General features: G+C 43.2%; 1 protein-coding gene and 1 pseudogene across 1 annotated transcript in view; one reads left to right on the plus strand and one right to left on the minus strand.

Annotated features, from left to right (window-relative positions):
• LOC102287641 (cytochrome P450 4F6) overlaps nucleotides 1-7,402 on the plus strand; it is a 34,173-nt gene extending 26,771 nt beyond the window's left edge. Inside the window, exons 10-13 of the mRNA XM_005904140.3 lie at nucleotides 3,509-3,642; nucleotides 3,725-3,789; nucleotides 3,902-3,981; nucleotides 4,193-7,402. Of these exons, the coding sequence (XP_005904202.1) occupies nucleotides 3,509-3,642; nucleotides 3,725-3,789; nucleotides 3,902-3,981; nucleotides 4,193-4,367 (454 nt within the window). The 3' untranslated portion in view covers nucleotides 4,368-7,402. The remainder of the gene's footprint in view (nucleotides 1-3,508; nucleotides 3,643-3,724; nucleotides 3,790-3,901; nucleotides 3,982-4,192) is intronic.
• A 367-nt stretch (nucleotides 7,403-7,769) lies between these two features.
• LOC102269394 (prostaglandin E2 omega-hydroxylase CYP4F21-like) lies at nucleotides 7,770-17,968 on the minus strand (annotated as a pseudogene).
• Nucleotides 17,969-23,122: the final 5,154 nt, after the last annotated feature.

Consider the following 23,122-nt stretch of genomic DNA (forward strand, 5'->3'; position numbering starts at 1 on the left):
CTACATTTATTTGTTTTTCTTTTTCCTCTGCTAATGACTTTATTTATGAATCTATAATGGAACTCAAAATAGCAAAGAACATGAAAAGCTTCAGATTAATATTCATCAACCAAATACATCAAAGAATACATTTATTTTTTTATATAACTAGAAAAATCTCTAAAATGCACATGCGAGAATACAAATGTTCCTCACTTTGTGGAATTTCAAAGTAATGAAGATCTTGTTAACACAGTTGGCCAGAATAGCCCTTTGTATTTCCCTCTCCAATCCCTTAGTTCTGCATATCCAGGATGCTCCCATCACATCACTCAATGAACATCTTTGTGTATGTGTCTTTATTTATCTGTCTTAGAAGCTCTCTGAATCTACCCAGGAGCCAGCTTGCTGGGCTGTAAAAGACACATTGCCTTTCCTTGACAACACTGATGCCCTCTGCTTGGTGGTCCCTGTCCGCACCTCCACATTTCAGTGCCCAGCACTCTACCTGCACAACCTCAGCCACTCCTTACCATTACCCACCCTGTGAATTCTTGCCTCAAATAGATGTGAAATTTGACATCAAAAGACGCTTGCTCCTTGGAAGAAAAGTTATGACCAACCTAGACAGCATATTAAAAAGCAGAGACATTACTTGGCCAAAAAAGGTCTAATCAAAGCTATGGTTTTTCCAGTAGTCATGTATGGATGTGAGAGTTGGACTATAAAGAAAGCTGAGTGCCAAAGAATTGATGCTTTTGAACTGTGGGATTGGATAAGACTCTTGAGAGCCCCTTGGACAGCAAGGAGATCCAACCAGTCCATCCTAAAGGAAATCAGTCCTGAATATTCATTGGAAGGACTGATGCTAAAGCTGAAACTCCAAAACTTTGGCCACCTGATGCAAAGAACTGACTCATTTGAAAAGACCCTGATGCTGGGAGAGATTGAAGGCAGGAGAAGTGGATGACAGAGGATGAGATGGTTGGATGGCATCACTGACTCGATGGACATGAGTTTGAGTAAACTCCAGGAGTTGGTGCTGGACAGGGAAGCCTGGTGTGTTGCAGTCCATGGGGTCACAAAGAGTCACACACAACTGAGTGACTGAACTGAACTGAACATCTATTTGCTATGTAATTGCCCTTTTTCTGATACCAGTTATTCTGAGCATCTCTTCATATTTGAAATCTCAGTGTTTGAAATTCCATGAATTCCTAGATCATATCCTCTGCTTACTTTTCTCCCAGAGCCCTGCCACCTCTCTTGTCGATTTGTGGGAATTCCGTGTATATTCAAGATATTTTTCTAGACCTATATATTTATTGCAGATATCTCATCCGTAATAAATGTTAATTTGGTCTCCTGGTATCATTTATTAACTAGAAGAGCTCTTAATTCTGTGCATATTTATACGTTTCTTTTTGTCTTCCAGTTTGTACTTTTGGGATTTTAAGAATTCTTTCCTATGCCTAGATCACAAAGATATCTCCTATATTGTCTTCTAATATTATGGCTTTACCTTTCACATATAAGAGGAGATTATACTCTGTGTATATGTATATATTGAAAATTTTATTTATTTATTTGGCTATGTTGAGTCTTAGTTTCAGCACACAGACTCTTAGTTCTCCAATTAGGGATTGAACCCACATTCCCTGCATTGCAAAGTGGATTCTTAACCACTGGACCACCAGGGAAGTCCCCACTCTGTATATTGAGTAGATGAGGATTTAGTTCTTTAAAAAAATTTTTTTTTGGTAGAGCCACAGGGCTTGTCCCACAAAGGCTTGTCTCAGTTACTGGACCAGGGTTGGAACTCAGACCCCCTGCAGTGCAAGTGCAGAGTCCTAAGCACTACACTGCCAGGAAGTTCCCGAGGATTTAGCTCTGTTCCTACATCACCACTTGTCTGAATACCTTCTACCAATGATCCGTCCACTGCTCAGGGGTTTACAGGGCCTCCTTTCCAGATGCGGTTTTCACCAACTCATGTTTGATCTCCAAGTTCTCTATTCTGTTCCATGAGTCTGTTTTACTGTTCTTTTCAACAATACCATGCTTTTAAAAATTACTACATTTTTGTAATAGTTCTTAATATCTGGTAGGCTGGGTTGTTCTTCTGTGTGCGTTCAGTTGCTTCAGTCATGTCTGACTCTTTGCAACTCTAGCCCGCCAGCCTCCTCTGTCCATGAGATTCTCCAGGGAGGAATACTGAAGTGGTTTGCCACATCTGCCTCTAGGGGATCTTCCCAACCTAGGGAATGAACCCACATCTCTTAGGTTTCCTTTATTGGTAGACAGGTTCTTTACCACTAGCACCTGGGAAACCTTAGGTTCTTCTATTATCTTTTTTTTTCTTCTTTAAAAATTTTTTTAAAATTGGAGGATAGTTGCTTTACAATGTTGTGTTCGTTTCTGCCATACAACAATGTGAATCAGCTATGTATATATGTATACATATGTATATGTATACATATATGTGTGTATATATATGTATCTCCTCCCTCCCATCCCCCATCCCACCCCTCCTAGGTCATCACAGAGTGCCAGGCTGGGCTCCTTGTGTTATACAGCAGCTTCCCACTGGCTATCTATTTTATCCATGGTACTGTATATGTGTCAGTGCTACTCTCTCAATTCTTCCCATCCTCTCCTTGCCCCACTATGTCTACAAGTCCATCCCCTATATCTGCATCTTTATTCCAGCCCTGCAAATAGGCTCATCAGTACCGTTTTTCTAGACCCCATGCATGCGTGCATGCTAAGTTACTTCGGTCGTGTCTGGCTCTTTGAGACCCTTTGGACTGTAGCCCACTAGGCTCCTCTTTCCATGGGATTCTCCAGGCAAGAATACTGGAGTGGGTTGCCATGCCCTCCTCCAGAGGATCTTCCAGACCCAGGGATTGAACCTGAGACTCTTATGTTTCCTGCATTGGCAGGAGGATTCTTTATCACTAGTACCACCTGGGAAGCCCCCTAGATCCCATATCGATCTTCTGTTTTCAAACTGACCTAGATCTTGATGAACTCCAATTCTTTCAAATTGAAGATTACCGAGTGCCCCCCCCAACCAACTAGATTTTTATTTAATTACATTGAATATGCTGATTAATTTAGAAAGATTTGACACATTAATAATATTAGGTTGTCTCACTATACAGTGTGGAGTAGAACTTACTCAAATAAACTTATAAGTCCATTATAGAGACTTTTTTTACATTGTAAACTAATTATACAATTCAAAAAGCTTTAAAATCCAAATACATTAACACTTTAAAGTAAAGGGTACGCTGGGAGTGTTGTGCTTTGCTCAGAAATTCTTCTAAAAATACCAGGCTGTTTCCTTCTATTAATAGTAACTTGAGATATTGATATCCTAATTCTTAAATCTTTGGTTCATCTGGAATTAATTTTGTTATAGCAGTGAGAGTCAGAGGAAGGTGGAAAGAGGGTCTTTAGGGCAGTAAGAGGGCTGGGGGTGTGTCTCTGTTTTTACTCCCCGGATAATTGTCTGGGGGTTACTTAGGGAGGACCTGGCCCAGTTGCCCTTCCTGACCATGTGCATCAAGGAGAGTCTGCGTTTGCATCCCCCAGTAGCGGTCATCTCTCGTCTCTGTACCCATGATGTTGTGCTCCCAGATGGCCGAGTCATCCCCAAAGGTGCTCAAAACAATGGGTGTGAGGGAGGCTGGTGGTCCCATCAGCTGAGACTTTGACCTGACCACTCTCTCCTCTGCCATAGGGAACATCTGTGTCATCAGCATCTTCGGGATTCATCACAACCCATCAGTCTGGCCAGACCCTGAGGTGCTGCCTTCCACTGGGAAAATCAAACACTCCTCCACTCTGTTCACATCTGGGGGTGTCCAGGTATCCTGAGACGTCCCACCCAGTAGCCCTGCCTTTCTCTGCACTCTAGGTATTCAATCCCTTCCGCTTTGATCCAGAAGCCCCCAAGAGATCACCTCTGGCTTTCATTCCTTTTTCGGCAGGGCCCAGGTAAGGCCAGCTGGTATGTAAGGTGGGGATGGTTTGAGGATGGTGCTGGGGCTCAGGGAACACGCAAGCCCATGTGGAGGGGGTGTCTCAGACACCGTTAGCCTCCCTGTCCATCCCTGAAGAGGGCAGGGGTGTCCCAGTTAGTTTCTGGGCATGATGGAACATGATAGGGTTTCCCAGCACAGTCGGAGCCTTCACTTAATGCCCACAGGAACTGCATCGGGCAGACGTTTGCCATGAACGAGATGAAGGTGGCGCTGGCGCTCACCCTACTGCGGTTCCGCATCCTGCCGGATGAGGAGGAACCACGCAGGAAGCCAGAGCTGATCCTGCGCGCGGAGGGCGGACTTTGGCTGCAGGTGGAGCCACTGAATACAGGCCAGTAATGACCCACCACCTTCTATCCTGGGACCCACCCTGACCACAGACACTTCACTGCAGATTCCCAGGAATAAAATTGTGCTGTCAAGTCTGTCCCAGTCTCGTCGAGAGCCAGCAGGGGGCGCTTGGGCCCTGGGAGGACCCAGGCGGGTGGGCTGTGAACGTGGGAGGCAGGACGGAAGTTGAGGGAGGGGTCTTGGAGGCGGATATTGGTATGATACCTGGAGCTCCATCTTGGATCGTGATGACAAGACTACTCTTTAGCGAAGGGTGGAGCCGAGAGATAGATGCAATCAGGGTCAGATGACCCACTGATCCACCACTCTCCCACAGCAAAGGTCGCCAACCTAGTCTGCTATTTACTCGTTGTTTTGTTTGGGGAAAATCATTTATTTTCTTTTATTACATAATAGTAGCCTCTTAATTGTGGTGTTGTGGAGATTTGTAAGCGAGCATGTGTGAAATGACTGACGATATTTGGTAAGCATCAGTACTCAATAAGGGTTCATTTCCTCTCTTCTTTTTGCATCACTTTCTCAAATTTAAAATGTTTTAAAATCGTAAAAGGTATATTTAAGATTTGAGACACGTGGAAATACTGCTGAAGAAAACTGTCATTAAAATATTCAGTAAATTCAAAGTCTCCATAGTTACATCTATTACGTAATTACAAGAGGCTCTGATGTTAAGCTGGTCTGAAGCTGCTACTGCTAAGTCACTTCAGTCGAGTCCAACTCTGTGGGGATGACCCCATAGACGGCAGCCCACCAGGCTCCCCGTCCCTGGGATTCTCCAGGCAAGAACACTGGAGTGGGTTTCCATTTCCTTCTCCAACGCATGAAAGCGAAAAGTGAAAGTGAAGTCGCTCAGTCGTGTCTGACCCTCAGCGAACCCATGGACTGCAGCCTTCCAGGCTCCTCCATCCATGGGATTTTTCCAGGCAAGAGTACTGGAGTGGGGTGCCATTGCCTTCTCCAGGTCTGAATCTAGGAACCAAAAAAAAATTTTTCCCCTCTAAGAGGTATGATCCAGGACTTCATTTTCACCTAAATGTTCTAGGAAATGGAGATCAAGAGGGTCCTCAATAATAAGAGGAGGTGGAGGGGGCAGGAGTGGGGCCATTTGATTCAGCACCTGGGACAGTGGCTGCCACAGACTTGCCCCACTGAGGCTGCAGGGGTTTCTGGGATAGAGTCCTACTCTCAGAGTCGTTCAGGGACCATATGACTTACTGGTGGCGAAATAAGAAAGAAATCCTGTAACACGGAATGAGTAAATATTTAATATATTCTAAGCTGAAAATTGCATACGTTTTTCTTTGCCTTCAGAGTTCTTATTTAAAATGTTTTTCTTCCCCACCCCCCCCGAATGATACCTTGTCATTGAAGAAAATAAAAAATAAGAATTAAAAATCTTATCTATAATTCAAACAATTCCAAGTAATCACCATTTATATTCTCTCACATATACTGCCAAATTTAGTTTTATATGTAATAATTATACAAGTAAAATTTGATTTTACATCTAAGTGTATTACATTTACATGTAATAGCCTTTTAAAATGCTATTTTACTGACTAACAAGCACATGGAAATATGTTAAACATCATTAGTCATTAGGGAAACACAAGTCAGTGCTACAATAGGATACCACCTCACACCCAATAGAATGGTGAAAGTAAAAGCGTTAGTCACTCAGTCATGTCTGACTCTTTGTGACCTCATGGACTGTAACCTCTGTTCATGGAATTTCCCAGGCAAGAATACTGGAGTGGGTTGCCATAACCTTTCCCAGAGGATCTTCCTGGTCCAGGGATCGAACCAGGGTCTCATGCCTTGCAGGCAGATCCTTTACCATCTGAGCTACCAGACAAGTCCTAATAGGATGGTAAGAATATAAAAAAATGGAGGACAAGTGTTGGTGAAGATGTGGGGTAATTGGAATCCTCATTCATTGTTGCTGAGAATGTAAAATGGCGCAACCACTGTGGAAAACAGCGTGGTATTTCCTCAGTAAATTAAACCTACAATTATCACATGATTCAGCCATCTCATGCCTAGGTATGCACAAAGACTTGAAAATATGTGTTCAAACAAAAAACTTCTACATGACTCTCTGTAGTGGCACTATCCACAATTGCCAAAAGTTGGATATTTGGGGAACAACTCAAGTATCCATTAACAGATGAATGAATAAATAAAATGAGGTATATCCATAACAAGGAATATTATTGGGTCATAAAAAGGAATGAAGCACTGATACATGCTACAACATGAATGAACTTTGAAAACATTATGCTAAATGAAAGGAACTGGATACAAAATGTCATATATTGTATAATTCCATGTATACGAAATGTGAAGAATGGGTAAATCCGTAGAGATAGATCCAGGAGCTGGAGGGTGGAGGAGAAAATGGAGAGTGACTGCTACTAGGTATAAAATTTCTTTTTTAGATGATGAAAATATCTTGGAACTAGTAGAAGTGTTGACTGCATAACGTTGTGAATGTACTCGATGCATGGACTCGAACACTTTATAATGGTCACAATGGTAAATTTTATGCTATGTGAATTTTGCCACAAGAAAAAAATGCTATTTTACCATACATTTCTTTTGTTAATCTGGACTTTTCATATAATAATATATTGTGAACATCCTTCCACAACATACAGTCATCATCTTGGAGGTCTTTAGAATCTTTAAGTGTTAAGTGTTCAAGCCACTGTTTATTTTTGTAAATGGCATTATGTTAGAAAATAATTTAGTTTGTCTCACTTTATAAGAATTCTCTTCATGCACCTTGATGACTTGAAATATCACTACCAATTACATATTGAGTTACTTTTAATCACAAAATTTTGAGTGTAGAAATTTTATTTTTTAGCAATAGATACACATACATTTATGTTGGTGTGGTTAAACACTTTTTATGCAACACATAGGGCTTCATAATGCTACAGACACTGATGTTTTTGGTCCTATTAACAGAGGTAGACCACTGAAAGGAAGAAGGTGATGACACTTCAGCTCCCCCAGGTAAACACTGGTTTCATCCTCACACCAGTCTTATGGATTGGAGAAATTAACTCACTTGCTCAAGGTCACTCGATTAATGAGTGGTGGAGTGAGGGTAAATTTTATGAGCTTGGCTTCAGTGGTCATGCCTAACCTTCTAAGGAAGTGAAGTGATTTTTACTGGGTGTCTCAGCCCCAGTTGTGTCATATTACCTGGAGAACCTGTGCAGGCTTACAAGATGAGACTCTTTGATGAGTGGTGTCTAAAATTTTAAATTTAATATTTTTGACAGGGAATTCATTCACTCGTGTAGGAAATAAGATGCTCAATGAAAAGTATTGGTCTCCCTATATCCTTTGTTGGATACCAGGCCAGAAGAGGGTGGGTCACTACTGGCTTGCGCTCAGTGGCTCCACCCACAGCCAAAGTCCACCCTCAGCAGGCAGGATCAGCTCCGGTTTCCTGAGTGACTCCTTGCCCAGCAGGATGCCGAAGCACAGCAGGGTGAGCGCCAGGACCACCCTCATCTCGGTCATGGCAAATGTCTGCCTGATGCAGTTCCTGTGGATGAGAGTGGGGGCTCTGACTGCACTATCATTCCGGCCTCATTGCACCTGCAATCTGGCCTGCAACCCCCATCCATGATGGCAGAGGTAGAGGCTAATTGTGCCTGCGATCCCTCCGTGGGCTTGAATATGAACCTGGCCCCCGCTCCGGTCCTGAACTCAGACCAGCAAACAGGGAAATTGGGCTCTCAGCACACAACACACCCTCTTTGGGCCCACCACCATTCCCAGACTCTTACTCATTACGTCCAGGGGAGTGGAAGGGGGAGAGCCAGAACTCTATCTTTGTTTTCCCCACTCCTCTGCCCCACAGTTATGCCAGGAATCTAAGTCCCAGATCCTCCCCACGCCCCCAATCCCTACTTCAGATGCCCACTACCCTGACCTGGGCCCTGAAAAGAAGGGACCAAAGGCCAGAGGCGACCTCCCCTTGGTGTTTTCTGGCATGAAGCAGAAGGGGTCATAGACCTGGGGACAAGACAAGACAAACAGGGCTACTGTGTGGGATCTCCCAGGCTGTCCATTCTTAGAGAGGCAGACATGTGTATAATGGAGGGAAGTGATGTCTGCTATGCAAGTCAGAACTCTTTGCCCTTCCTTGCATCCCCCAAGGGGAGAGGGGGCAGCACCTCAGGGTCTGGCCATATAGATGGGTTATGGTGGGTCCTGAAAATATTGATGAAACAGATAACACCTGTGGAAGAAGAGGGGCCAGTTAGGACTAAGTCCAACCTGCTGATGAGCCCCTCTTTCTCACCAAGAACCTCTTCCCCTAGTCATTATGGGCACCTTTGGGGATGACCCGGCCATCTGGAAGCACAATGTCCTGGGTACAGCAGCAGGAGATGACCATGACTGGGGGATGCAGCTGCAGACTCCTTGATGCACATGGTCAGGAAGAGCAACTGGGTAAGGTCATCCCTAAGGAAACCATATGACATCCAGGGAGCAAAAACAGAGACCCTCAGACCCTCCAACTGCCCTATAAGATCCCCTCTGCCTATAACAAAATCACAGATGGATCAAATAGCTCCAAACTCATTATGTTGTATACATTAAATATGTGCAGCCTTTTCTTTGTGTATCACACTTTAAAAAAATTGTCCTTAAAAAGAAGGAAAAGTAGTGCCACAGAAGTACCAGACAAAAGTTACTCACATGTTTTTAGAAGCCTTTCTGAGGAAAACTACAAAAATCTAACAAAATATTTACAAAATTGTATAAAATCAAAACACTCTTTGTGGCAAGACTGCAAAATCAGAAGGCAAATGCATAAGAAACAAAAGAAGCAGATTCAATATTTACTCTTTTTTGTTATGGCACTGGAGATACTAGCTAATGCAATTAGACAGGGGAAAAAGAGTAATGCCATTTGAAATATGGGGGAAAATGTGTCATTTTTTGCACATAGTGATGTTATACTTAGAAAAGAAGAGAAATCACTGGAAAACTTTCATAAACATTGAGGGTAAGATCCAGTAATGGGGCTGAATTCTTTTTTTAAAAAATTTCTTTCTTTTTGTGTGGTGATTTAAATAGATGATTCAGTTAATAGTTCAAAGTTGGAACAATGCAAAACATTACCCCTATGGGCCAACAACACTCATTTCTCCTCACAGTTTGCCTAGTGTTATTTTTATGTATCTTCCTAGAGGCATTTTTAAAAAAACTTTTTATTTTGTATTGGGGTATAGCTGTGAACAATGTTGTGATAGTTTCAGGTGTACAGCAAAGAGGCTCAGCCATACATATTCATGCATCAATTCTCCCCCACATTCCCCTCCCATCCAGGCTGCCACATAACACTGAGGAGAGTTCCATGTGCTATACAGTAGATCCTTGTGTATTGTCCATTTTAAATATGGTAGTGTGTACATGTTCATCTTAAACTCCCTAACTATCCTTCTCCCCCATCCTTCCCCCTGGCAACCATAAGTTCATCCTTTAAGTCTGTGAGTCTGTTTTTGTTTTGTAATTAAATTCACTTGTATAATTTCTTTTTAGATTCCACATATAAAGGATGTCATATATTTCTCCTTCTGTTTGACTTACTTCACTCAGTATGACAATTTCTAGGTCCATCCATGTTGCTGGAAATGGCATTTTTTTACTCTTTTTAATGGCTGAGTAATACTCCATTGTATGTATCAAAGGTTTTGTTTCATTAAAAATTATATAGTAGCATAGTCTATACTATACCTACCGCTCTGTATTTATTTCATGTAATAGCATATCAATGTCTTATTGTACACCCGCTGGGATTTATGTCATGATACAGCCTTCTTACTGTGGAGCTGTAATATAACTTCCCATAGTTTCCTCTAGAGCCTTTCAGTTCAGTTCAGTTAAGTTCAGTCGCTCAGTCGTGTCCGACTCTCCATGACCCCATGAACTGCAGCACGCCAGGCCTTCCTGTCCATCACCAACTCTCAGAGTTCACCCAAACTCATGTCCATTGAGTCGGTGATGCCATCCAGCCATCTTATGCTCTGTCATCCCCTTCTCCTCCTGCCCCCAATCCCTCCCAGCATCAGGGTCTTTTCCAAAGAGTCAACTCTTTGCATGATGTGGCCATAGTATTGGAGTTTCAGCTTCAACATCAGTCCTTCCAATGAACATCCAGGACTGATCTCCTTTAGGACGGACTAGTTTGATCTCCTTGCAGTCCAAGGGACTCTCAAGAGTCTTCTCCAACACCACAGTTCAAAAGCATCAATTCTTCGGTGCTCTGCTTTCTTCACAGTCCAACTCTCACATCCATATATGACCACTGGAAAAACCATAGCCTTGACTAGACAGACCTTTGTTGGCAAACTAATATCTCTGCTTTTTAATACGCTATTTAGGTTGGTCATAACTTTCCTTCCAAGAAGTAAACGTCTTTTAATTTCATGGCTACAATCACCATCTGCAGTGATTTTGGAGCCCACCAAAATAGAGCCTTTAAGACTTCCTTATTATATATTTTAAATCTTTGATTTGTGTAGATGTTATTTTCTTGCCAGACATGAGAAGCAGGTTGAATTAACTTTTTCCCATGTAATTTCCCTGTTATTGCAAAAGTTTATATTATTATGATTATCTTTATTTCTCCTATTGATATGGGACTCCATATTTAGCAGTTACTAAGATCACTGAGCAAGAAATTGATATCCATAAATTATTAATTTTTCTATTAGAAAAAAATAGAAAAGATGATGATATAACATACATGGATTAAATTTAACAAGAAATGTGAATGTCTGTATTCAAAGTGAACTTGTAAATGTCTCTCAATCCAGATAGACTATATTATTCACCATAGCAATAAGAGTACCTAAGGGTTTATTTAGCAAAAGCTGCCCAAGATCCCTATGCTAGAATTGTAGACTCTATTAAAAGACCAAGTATTATTTTACTATCCAGAATTGGATATCTGCTTCACACTCTGGGACAGTGTACTAACATTATGAAGTAATCTATGCTCCACAGGTCAATCATATATCAACCCCCTCCTTTCCCCCTTTATCTCTCTGTCTCTCTCCCTCTCTGCCTCCATCTCTTCATTTTGACCAGCTACCTTGTTGACTTTACCTCAAATGCATCCACCTCTCTACTGATCAACTTTCAGGGTCTGAGATGAGGCACTATTTTCCTCTACTAAGGCACTTTTTTTACCCTCTACTTTGTCTGTCTTACTCTAAACTGAAGCTCTGTCCATGTATACAGGGAGTTTCTTGACTGTAGCTCTGCCCATTTATACAGGGCACTTCTTGACTATTCCTCCATGATACTAGGAGATCCTGGAAGGCAAAGGCCGGGTCTAGGTTCTTCCTGAGTCTCCAGGACACAGAATGGCTGAGAAGAATTGGAGATATCATAGAACTGAGAAGAGGGAAGAAGTGTGCCAGTGTTTGTTGAATGGGGACTGGATGGAGGAAGATGCAGGTATTCCTGGACAGGAACTCTTTAGTTCCTGAGAGTTCCATGTGAAACCTGGACTAAATAATATGAGGAATTAAGGAGAAGGATATGAAGAAACACTCAGGGAGTGGAGATGTTTGAAAACATGTAATTTTAGAGAGAAAAGTAAGAGAGTAGAGGGAAATTTCACTTACTGAATACGTGCTAAGTGCTATCATTTACCTTCACACATTGTCACTGATTATTTCAGAAATCCAGGTCTTTCTGTCTCAAAAGCCTGCAAACTTCCTCCTACTATACATGCTGTGTACCAGACCTTTTCTCTGGGTCTTCCCACTAAGAAATAATGACAAAGTCCACAAAAAGATTTTTTCTCTTCCCCAGCAAGAGAGCAGAGCCAGTGAGAGGGACTCAGAAAAATGCCACGAGGACTTGAATTCACCATTCAATCTCTTTAGGCTCACGGTCCTTCAGGAGCTCTTGCACCTCTTGCCAGCAATGCTCCTGATGTTCTGGGCACTTTGCAAGGTTGTACAGGATTCAGGAGAGGCCGCTGGCTATGGTGTCATGGCCTGAGGGGTAGCCAGACATGCTTGGGTCACTGGGCTACTTCAGCACCAGAAAGTGGACAGCACCCTAACAGAAAGGACCATGGGGAGGGTGGAGAGGCATGGGGGATGGTTCAGGGTCTACACACCTAGTCCCTGCAATGGAGGGACCCATGCTCCCCTCTGTAGTCCCACACTAGGACCCTCACTCTCAAACATGAATGTGTCAGCTTCAGCTCAGATATCTTCATCTGACAGACCTTTCCAATCTTCATCCTGGACAGAAAGCAAGATCCCCAGATTCACACTAGCTCTGAGGGCGCCTAAGCCTAAACTGAGATAATCTCTGAAACTGCATTATCCATCTAGACCTCCCATGCACTCTATCACCAGAGGCCCCATCCAGAGATCTCCTTGACCTCCTTGCCTCTTATGTCATCCATGGTAAAGAGAATCAAAGATTCATAGAAAATTTCATGTTTATACATGATGCAACCTAGGTTACAGGATGATTAAATGACAACTTGTCACGGAAGCTAGAATTTAAACATTGTCCCAAAGCCATTTGCTCACAGGCTAGGATAGTAAATCCAGAGATTTTTTAGTCTCCTGAAGATAAGGGATGGATTAGAAACCTGTAGAACCTATAAACTTTGCCTTCTCACTGATAAGGATTTCTTTAAGTTCCAGAACAGCCTCTCTCCCTCCCTTCCTCCTCCTTATTCCTCTCTCTCCATCTCTCTCTCCCCTTTCTCTATTTCCTTTCCCCTCACTCCCTATAGTGAAAGTGAATGTGAAAGTCTCTCAGTCGTGTCCAACTCTTTGTGACCCCATGGACTATACAGTCCATGGAATTCTCTAGGCCAGAATACTGGAGTGGGTAGCCTTTCCCTTCTCCAGGGGAACTTCCAAACCCAGGATCGAACCCAGGTCTCCCGCATTGGAGGCAGATTCTTTACACAAGGGAAGCCCCTCACTGGCTAGGGTGAAGGGAAAGGAGAAGAAGGGAAGAAGGAGAAGATACATCAGCTGTCCTATATAAGTTCCAAGTTTCAAAATCCAGAGGTACCTGTTCTGTGATGCAACCATGGTTGTATGTACAGGTAAAAGCATCATGGTGCCCTCAAAGGAATTTGGGGATGGGGAACCAGAGCTACAACTCTACTCTGACTACTGTTTCTACTATGAGAAATAAATATGCTGCTCTGATCCAGGCTTCCTTCTGTGTGTGTGTGTGTGTGTACACACACCCATATATGTGTATATATATGTATGCATGCATGCTCAGTCACACAGTCATGTTCAACTCTTTGTGACCCCATGCACTGTAGCCCACCAGGCTCCTCTGTCCATGGGATTATCCTGGCAAGAATACTGGAGTGGGTTGCCATTTCCTCCTCCAGGGGATCTTCCTGACCCAGGGATTGAACCCACACCTCCTGCAGCTCCTGCATTGCAGGTGGATTCTTTACCACTGAGCCATGTGGGAAGACCATGTATGCATGTATGTGTACATGTATATATACAGTCTGCCTCTGTGGTAGATAACTTACTAGCTTGGGAGTAGAGTAAAATCTCAGACCTTCACAGCTTCAGACTTAGCACTCCCCTGCAGACCAGTTTCACATGGTCATGTCTAAAACTTATCCATGACCCATTTCTCCCTTCCTCAAACACCTCCTTTGGCTCCCCAGTACCCTATGCATCCCATCCAAGATCTCTGATCAGTTCAAAGTTCATTCTACTTCTTGAACTCAGATCCCACAGCAGCCTACCTTGGTCATCAAGAGCACATCAGTGAAGTCCAAAGTCTTGGTCTTCACCTTGACCTTGAGGAAGTCATCAATACTCTCACTGAGGAGGGGCCAGCACTGCTCCTGGATGACCACATCTGTGCAGCCATGCACAAGGGCAAGTCCTGCAGAAGCACCGCCCATCTGGGGTGAGGAAGCCCAGGAAGTCCATGTGCAGGAAGATCTGACAGTGCAGTTTAGCCACAAGTGCACTGAGCTCCAAGAAGGCAGCAATATATTCACTGGGCTTCCTGAAGGATGAGAGCATGAAGGGAAGCCACCACTTAAGACACCGGAAGCCCAGAAGCTGGGGGCTAGCTACCTCCCTTCAGGAAGCTGAGGCTCCAGAAACAGATGGTTCACAGATACAGTGTGGAGATGAGCCAGGATATGTAACTCTTCAGACTCTTCTTGACGCACATCCCATGTCCATGAGCTGACTCCATGCCCCAGGCACCTAGGGCACAGCTAAGACATCAGGCTTCTCTCCTTTCTTTCTTTCCTAGTATCTGTCTGCTTCTCCTTCCCCATACTGTCCACTCAGCTCAGACCTTATCCTCTCCCAGCTGGTCAATGAGGATAATGCCTTCCCTAGTCTCCTTACATCCAGTTGTCAACATCATCCAGTGTCTACATTGTGGTCAGTCTTCTCTCCAGTTAGATGTCCAAGCTCAGCTTTGACCTCAACCCTCATCTACTCATACATCTTCCACAGCTCCTAGGAAACCTCAGATTAGTTCATATCTTCTGTCTGGCTTCAGAATGTCCTTAAGACATTCCTTCCACCTCATACCCAAATTGTCCCCTTACTGTTGCACATACTTTGCTCATTCTAACCTGCTAGCATTTATTAAACAGTTCTGCCTACCTGTAAGGGTTGCTGTTTCTCTTTCCCTTTTTCCTGTCTTTCAATGTCCAGTTTGACCCATCTCCAGGAAGGCCTTTCTGATTGTCCACCTCAGTCTCGCTCATTTACTCCTTTGGGTCTAGGGCTCATCTTCCCAGGCCCTGGGCTGAGCATTCACTCCTGGTAATTACTGTCGAAACTGAAGACCCCTTTCTGCAGACTGTCCAGGGTCATGAGGCTGATGTGTTCAAACATGTCCAGACGGGTGTGGCCCTTTTTAATCAGGTGCTGTCACTTGGGCTGGACAGAGAAGGGGACATGGCTGAGGTTGGAAACTGCCTCCTCCCTAACCCCAAACACCCAGACCCTGCCTCCTGGTCCTAGGCACCAATCTTCACAGATGACCAGGCTTGAGCGGGAGTGGAAATTGTTACATTAAGCCATGAAGTCCCCAGCCTGGGAGTCAGGAGACCTGCTATTGATATAACTTTGGTTCCTCCCACTACATTTTGTGCACTGTTGGTCAGCTTACTGCATAAAGTAACTGCACAGCAAATGTCAGATCTCATCATCTTCATTGTTAGAAATTGTTGAGGGAAAGGTGCCCTATGTTGAGAGAGGTAGTCCTCCATGGTTCCTGTGTACCTTTGTACTTTCTTGCTTCATATGCCAAAAAAAAAAACCCCCCAAAAACTCTGATATTCTTTCAGTTCAGTTCAGTTCAGTCCCTCAGTCATGTCCAACTCTTTGCGACCCCATGAATCGCAGCACACCAGGCCTCCCTGTCCATCACCAACTCCTGGAGTTCACTCAGACTCATGTCCATCGAGCCAGTGATGCCAGCCAGCCATCTCATCCTCTGTCATCCCCTTTTCCTCCTGCCCCTAATCCCTCCCAGCATCAGAGTCTTTTCCAATGAGTCAACTCTTCGCATCAGGTGGCCAAAGTACTGGAGTTTCAGCTTTAGCATCAGTCCTTTCAAAGAAATCCCAGGGCTGATCTTCTTCAGAATGGACTGGTTGGATCTCCTTGCAGTCCAAGGGACTCTCAAGAGTCTTCTCCAATACACAGTTCAAAATCATCAATTCTTTGGCGCTCAGCTTTCTTCACAGTCCAACTCTCACATCCATACATGACCACAGGAAAAACCATAGCCTTGACTAGACAGACCTTTGTTGGCAAAGTAATGTCTCTGCTTTTCAATATGCTATCTAGGTTGGTCATTACTTTTATTCCAAGGAGTAAGCGTCTTTTAATTTCATTACCTGGGCCATTTTTCAGAGTTGTGTTTTTAGCAAACAACCTTGAGGAGTGAGGTAATGTCTCCTCCTCGACAGGTATTGGGGCAGTTGCTTCTAATTGCTATAAAAGTCACAGAATATCTTAACCTACCCCCCCCCCAACCATAATACAATAGCAGGCATATACGTCAGCATACTACATGAGCAGGCATATATCAAAGCCCACCCGTGTCACCCTCATGAGATTTAGTGACTTGGAAGAAGAATGCAAACCAACAAGAAGCTCATGTTGTTGCCTTCCGAGGGTAATAAATTGCTCTTTGTCTCTCACCCAGGAGTTTCACGTCTCCTGGAAGAATCCATGAAACAGTAATAAGCTCTCTTGTCAGCTTGCAGGTATGGAAAAAATCCCAGACACTTCCCAAAAGCCTGACCTCCAGTTCTTCATTCCCACATATATATCTAAACCCTTTGCAGTGTAATTTTTCAGTAACTTCTCTTAGGAGGTGGGGGCCTCTTTCACTATCCTTTGATTCTGAGCTGGTTCTGGACCTGTTTTGGCCAAAAGACTCGTGAAAATGATGAAGTGGTCATCCCAAATCTAGACCCCAAGGAGAATTGCAGCTTCCTTTCAGTCTATTGGAACCTTGCTTCTGCCGTGTGAACAAGCCTGAGATGCCTTGTAAAGGGAGAGAATCACATGAAAGGACATCCAGTTGTTTCAGCTGAGGTCATCCAAGATCCACCTGCAGTCAGCCAAGCCACAAAGATGAGAGAGGCCTGACCTCAGATCAGTAAGTCTTCCTATCTGACCTCCAGTGGGCCACCTGATCACCCCAGCTGATCACAGATACATGAGTGGCCCCACCCGTGTCCAGAAGAACCAGCCTGCTGCTGCTGCTGCTAAGTTACTTCAGTTGTGTCTGACTCTGTGCGACCCCATAAGACGGCAGCCCACCAGGTCCCCCCATCCCTGGGATCCTCCAGGCAAGAGTACTGGAGTGGGTTGCCATTGCCTTCTCCAGAAGAACCAGCCCACTGACTCACAAACTTGTCAATACTAAGCACTTATTGTTTCCAAGTGATTTGTTACTCTGGAATAATGACTACATGATATTCATCATTATCATCAGCCATGTCTCAAGATTTCAAGCCTTCTGTGAGGGAAACATAGAAACTAACACCTTCTGAGCACCTACTGTGTGCCAGGAACATTACTCCATTATATCATCTTGGCCACCCAAAAATGAGGGATCACATAATCCTCATTTTTCAATTGTGGAAACCAAGGCTCAGAAAGAAAGAGCCATGGCCCTAAAGCCACCCACAAGAGTCAGATTCCAGACAAGACATTGTTGAGTCCCTGTTATCCCCAAGACTCCAGCTGGAACCCTGGGTTCAAGAGACTCACATGCATGATGTCTGTGCTCTTGGTGAAAATCTTCATATAGGGCTTCAGGATGTTGAAGTGGAAGGCGGGTGTCAGCATGTGACAGTACCTGCTCCACTTGTCACCAGCACTCGGCAGGAGCCCATCCCTAGCAGAGACAGCCAAGGGAGTGGGCAAAGGAGGACCTTCTCCTGGGTCCCCAGGGTCATCCCCAAACCCCTTCACTCACAATTACTCATCCAGCCAGGGCTTCAGAGTGTTGTAGAAAAGCATGTCCTTTGGTGTGATGGCAGCTGACATGAATGAAGACAATCAAGGGCCAGAGAGAAGGGGAGGGGAGGGAATTTTGGTGCAGGTTGGAGGCTCCCAGCCAGGAATCTGCATTCCCCCTCCAAGCCCAGCATGGCAGGAATGGGGTTAAGAGCACAGGAAGCTAGAAGGAAGGGTAAAGGGAGGAGGGAGGACCAGACCAGGTTGCAAGACAGAATAAAGCAAAGGCAGAGCCCACAGATACCACCTATGAGCTTAGACACACCCCAACATGACACAATATGCCCCAACATGACTGGACATGGCTCCTAGATTGTCCTACATATTTGGCAGGAGTTTGGGTGAAAAGATTTTTAACCATATATATGGTGGTTATAGGACTCTAGACATTTCAAAACTCAGAACTGTACACCAAATAGAGCAAACTTTACTTTTTGTAAATTTTGTAAATTACATACAATTTTAAGAGAAGCTGAGGGTAACTAAGCATATATATTATTTACATAAATATACTGTGAAATGATGGGCTTCCAGGTGGCTCAGTGGGTAAAGAATCTGCTCACCAATGCAGGAGACTTGAGTTCAACCCCTGGGTTGGGAAGATGCCCAGGAGGAGGAAATGGCAACCTATTCTTGCCTGGAAAATCCCAGGGACAGAGGAGCCTGGTGGCTACAGTCCTTGGGGTTGGAAAGAATCGGACATGACTAAAGCGACTGAGCATGCATGCACACACTATGAAATGATATGTAAAAAGTATAGATGAAAAAACTGGGAAAAGAACATCATATGGAAGACCAATATATTTCACTGAGCATCTTATTTTCTACACAAGTGAATGAATTCCTTGTCAATAATATTGCATTAAAAATGTTAGGCACCACCCAGAAAAGAGTCTCATCTGATAAGCCTACAGGTGTTCTCCAGGTGACCTGATGCATGTGGAGCTGAGACACACCTTGAAAATCACTTCCTTGGGAGGTGAGGCATGACATTTGAAGCCAAGCTGACTGAACTTACCCTTCACTTACAAGGTCACCCATCAACTGAATGACCTTGAGCTAATGATTTAATCTCTCCAATCCATAAGATTGATGTGAGGTGAAATTGGTGTTTATCTGGGGGAGTTGAAGTGTCATTGCCTCCTGCCTTCCAGTGGTCTACTTCTTTAATAGGACCCAAAACATCAATGTCTGTGGAGTCACCAAGCCTGTCATGCTGTATGAAAAGTGCTTAAACACATCCACATCTTACATGAATATATGTGCAAAATGCTATAGAAATAAAATTTCTACACCAAAAGCTATGTGATTAACAGTAACTCAACTTACAATTGGTAATGATATGTCAAGCCATCAAAGTGCATAAAGAGAATTCATAAAAAGATCAAAAATAAAGAATGGCTTGAATATTTAACATTTAAAGATTTTTTAAAAATTTTATTTTATTTTTTAACTTTACAATATTGTATTGGTTTTGCCTGACTATATATTGTGGAAAGATGTTCATGATATATTAGTATATGAAAAATCCAGGTTACAAGAAAAATGGAAGATAAAATAACATTTTTGGTTGAGGTAAACATACATAAAATTCATACATTCACAAAATTCATAATATTCAGTTCAGTTTAGTTCAGTTCAGTCACTCAGTCATGTTCGACTCTTTGCGACTCCATGAATCGCAGCACACCAGGCCTCCCTGTCCATCACCAACTCCTGGAGTTCACTCAGACTCATGTCCATCAAATCAGTGATGCCATCCAGCCATCTCATCCTGTGTCATCCATTCTCCTCCTGCCCCAAATCCCTCCCAGCATCAGGGTCTTTTCCAATGAGTCACCTCTTCACATGAGGTGGCCAAAGTATTGGAGCTTCAGCTTCAGCATCAGTCCTTTCAATGAACACCCAGGGCTGATCTCCTTTAGGATGGACTGGTTGGATCTCCTTGCAGTCCAAGGGACCCTCAAGAGTCTTCTCCAACACCACAGTTCAAAGGGATCAATTCTTCAGTGCTCAGCTTTCTTCACAGTCCAACTCTCACATCCATACATGACCACTTGAAAAACCATAGCCATGATTAGATGGACCTTTGTTGGCAAAGTAATATCTCTGCTTTTTAATATGCTATCTAGGTTGGCCATAACTTTCCTTCCAAGGATTAAGCATCTTTTAATTTCATGGCTACAGTCACCATCTTCAGTGATTTTGGAGCCCCCCAAAATGAAGTCTGACACTGTTTCCCCATCTATTTGTCATGAAGTGATGGGACCAGAGGCCATGATCTTAGTTTTCTGAATGTTGAGATTTAAACCAACTTTTTCACTCTCCTCTTTGACTTTCATCAAGAGGCTTTTTAGTTCCTCTTCACTTTCTGCTATAAGGGTGGTGTCATCTGCATACCTGAGGTTATTGATATTTCTCCCGGCAATCTTGATTCCAGCTTGTGCTTCTTCCAGCCCAGCATTTCTCATGATGTCCTCTGCATATAAGTTAAATAAGCAGGGTGATGATATACAGCCTTGACATACTCCTTTTCCTATTTGGAACCAGTCTGTTGTTCCGTGTCCAGTTCTAACTGTTGCTTCCTGACCTGCATATAGGTTTCCCAAGAGGCAGGTCAGGTGGTCTGGTATTCCCATCTCTTTCAGAATTGTCCACAGTTTATTGTGATCCACACAGTCAAAGGCTTTGGCATAGTCAATAAAGCAGAAATAGATGTTTTTCTGGAACTCTCTTTCTTTTTCCTTGATCTAGCAGATGTTGGCAATTGGATCTCTGGTTCCTCTGCCTTTTCTAAAACCAGCTTGAACATCAGGAAGTTCACGGTTCACGTATTGCTGAAGCCTGGCTTGGAGAATTTTGAGCATTTCTTTACTAGTGTGTGAGATGAGTGCAACTGTGTGGTAGTTTGAGCATTCTATGGCATTGCCTTTCTTTGGGATTGGAATTAAAACTGACTTTTTCCAGTCCTGTGGCCACTGCTGAGTTTTCCAAATTTGCTGGCATATTGAGTGCAGCACTTTCACAGCATCATTTTTCAGGATTTGAAGTAGCTCCACTGGAATTCCATCACCTCCGTAGCTTTGTTCGTAGTGATGCTTTCTAAGGCCCACTTGACTTCACATTCCAGGATGTCTGGCTCTAGGTGAGTGATCACACCATCGTGATTATCTGGGTCATGAAGATATTTTTTGTACAATTCTTCTGTGTATTCATAACATTAAAAGTGTTCAAATCCATGCCTCTAGTACATTCACAGTGTTGTGCAACCATCACCTCTCCTCTATCTAGTTCCAAGGTATTTTTGTCATCTGAAAATGAGACCTGTACCCATTAGCAGTCATGCTGTGTTTCCTCCTCCAGCTCCTAGATCTATCTCTATGGATTTACCTATTCTGTACATTTCATATAAATGGAATCATATAATATGTGATCTTTTGTGTCCAACTCCTTTCACTTCGCCTGTTTTCAAAGTTTATTCATGTTGTAGTGTTTCATTCCTTTTTTAAAAACATTTTTTTGGGCCATGGCACGTGGCTTAGTTCCCCAACCAGGGATCAATCTCACACACTCTGCATTGGAAGCACAGAGTCTTAACCACTGGGCTGCCAAGGAAGTCTCTGCTTCATTTCTTTTTATGACTCAGTAATATTTCTTGTTATGGATATACCTCATTTTATTTATTCATTTTTCTTTTATTGGAAATTTGAATTGCTTCCCAAAGTTGAACTTTCAGCAACTGTGGATGGTGCCACTGTGAAGAGTTGTGTACAACATTTTGTTTAAACACCTGTTTTCAACTCTTTGAGGGTACATTCCTAGGTGTAGGATGGCAGGGTCAATTGGTAATTCTAGGTTTAATTTGAGGTCTTCCATGTAGCTTAGTCAGTAAAGAGTATGCCTGCAATGCAGGAGACCTGAGTTCAATCCCTGGGTCAGAAAGATCCCCTGGAGAAGGAAATTGCAACCCATTCCAGTATTCTCGCCTGGAGAATTCCATGGACAGAAGACCTTGGTGAGATACAGTCCATGGGGTCACAAAGAGTTGGACAAGAGGTTTAATTTACTGAGGAAAAACACCAGACAATTTTTCACAGTTACTGCATCATTTTACATTCTCAACAGCAATGTATGAAGATTCCAACGACCACATTCTCACCAACACTTGTTATTTTCCATTGTTTTATTTTCTTGTCATCCTAGTGAGTGTGACCTGATATCACATTGTTGCATTGATTTGCATTTCCCTAACAATTAATGATGTTGGGTATATTTTCACGTGCTTCTTAGTGCTGTGCCATGCTCAGTTGCTCAGTCATATCTGACTTTTTGAGACCCTCAGGGACTTAATCTGCCAGGCTCCTCCGTCCATGGGATTTTTCATGCAAGAATACTAGAGTGGGTTCCCACGCCCTCCTCCAGGGATCACACCTGTGTATCCTGCATTGGCAGGTGGATTCTTTACTGCTGAGCATTATTAAGAAGAAGTTTAAAAAAGAAGGAGATTATATGTAAATGTAATACATTTAGATACAAGGTAAAATTTTTACTGATATAAGGATTACATGTGCTGCAGTCCATGGGGTCACAAAGAGTTGGACACAACTGGACAACTGAACAGCAACAACAAGGATTACCTAGAATTTTAAATTTAGCAGATTATGTGAGATAATATGAATGGAGATTACTTTGATATGTTTAGATTATGGATATGATTTTTATTTGTTACTTTTTCTTATCTATAGTTTCTTCTATGACAGGGTATCATTTGTGGGAAAAGAAAAACATTTTAAAGAACTAAAGGAAAAGAAAAATACATGCAATTTTCAGCTTAGAATATATTAAATATTTACTTATATCATTTTACAAGATTTCTTTCTTATTTTGCAACCAAAGAATCTTCTAGCCCCTGAAAGGGTCTGAGACTGACTATCCCAGGACACCTTACCGCCTGAGTGGGGCTAGTCCTGGAGCAGCCGCTGTCCCAGGTGCTGAAGGAAATGGCCCACTCCTGCCCCCTTCACCACCTCTCACTGTTGTGCTGTTGTGGACCCTCTTGACCCCCACTTCCTAGAACATCTAGACGAACACAAAATCCTGGGTCATGCTTCCCTGAGGGGAAATTTTTTTTCGGCTCCTAGATTCAGACTAGCGTCACATCAAAGCAGCTTGTAACTATGTAAC

This window comes from Bos mutus, chromosome 7 (genome assembly GCF_027580195.1).
Source record: "Bos mutus isolate GX-2022 chromosome 7, NWIPB_WYAK_1.1, whole genome shotgun sequence".
NCBI lineage: Eukaryota > Metazoa > Chordata > Mammalia > Artiodactyla > Bovidae > Bos > Bos mutus.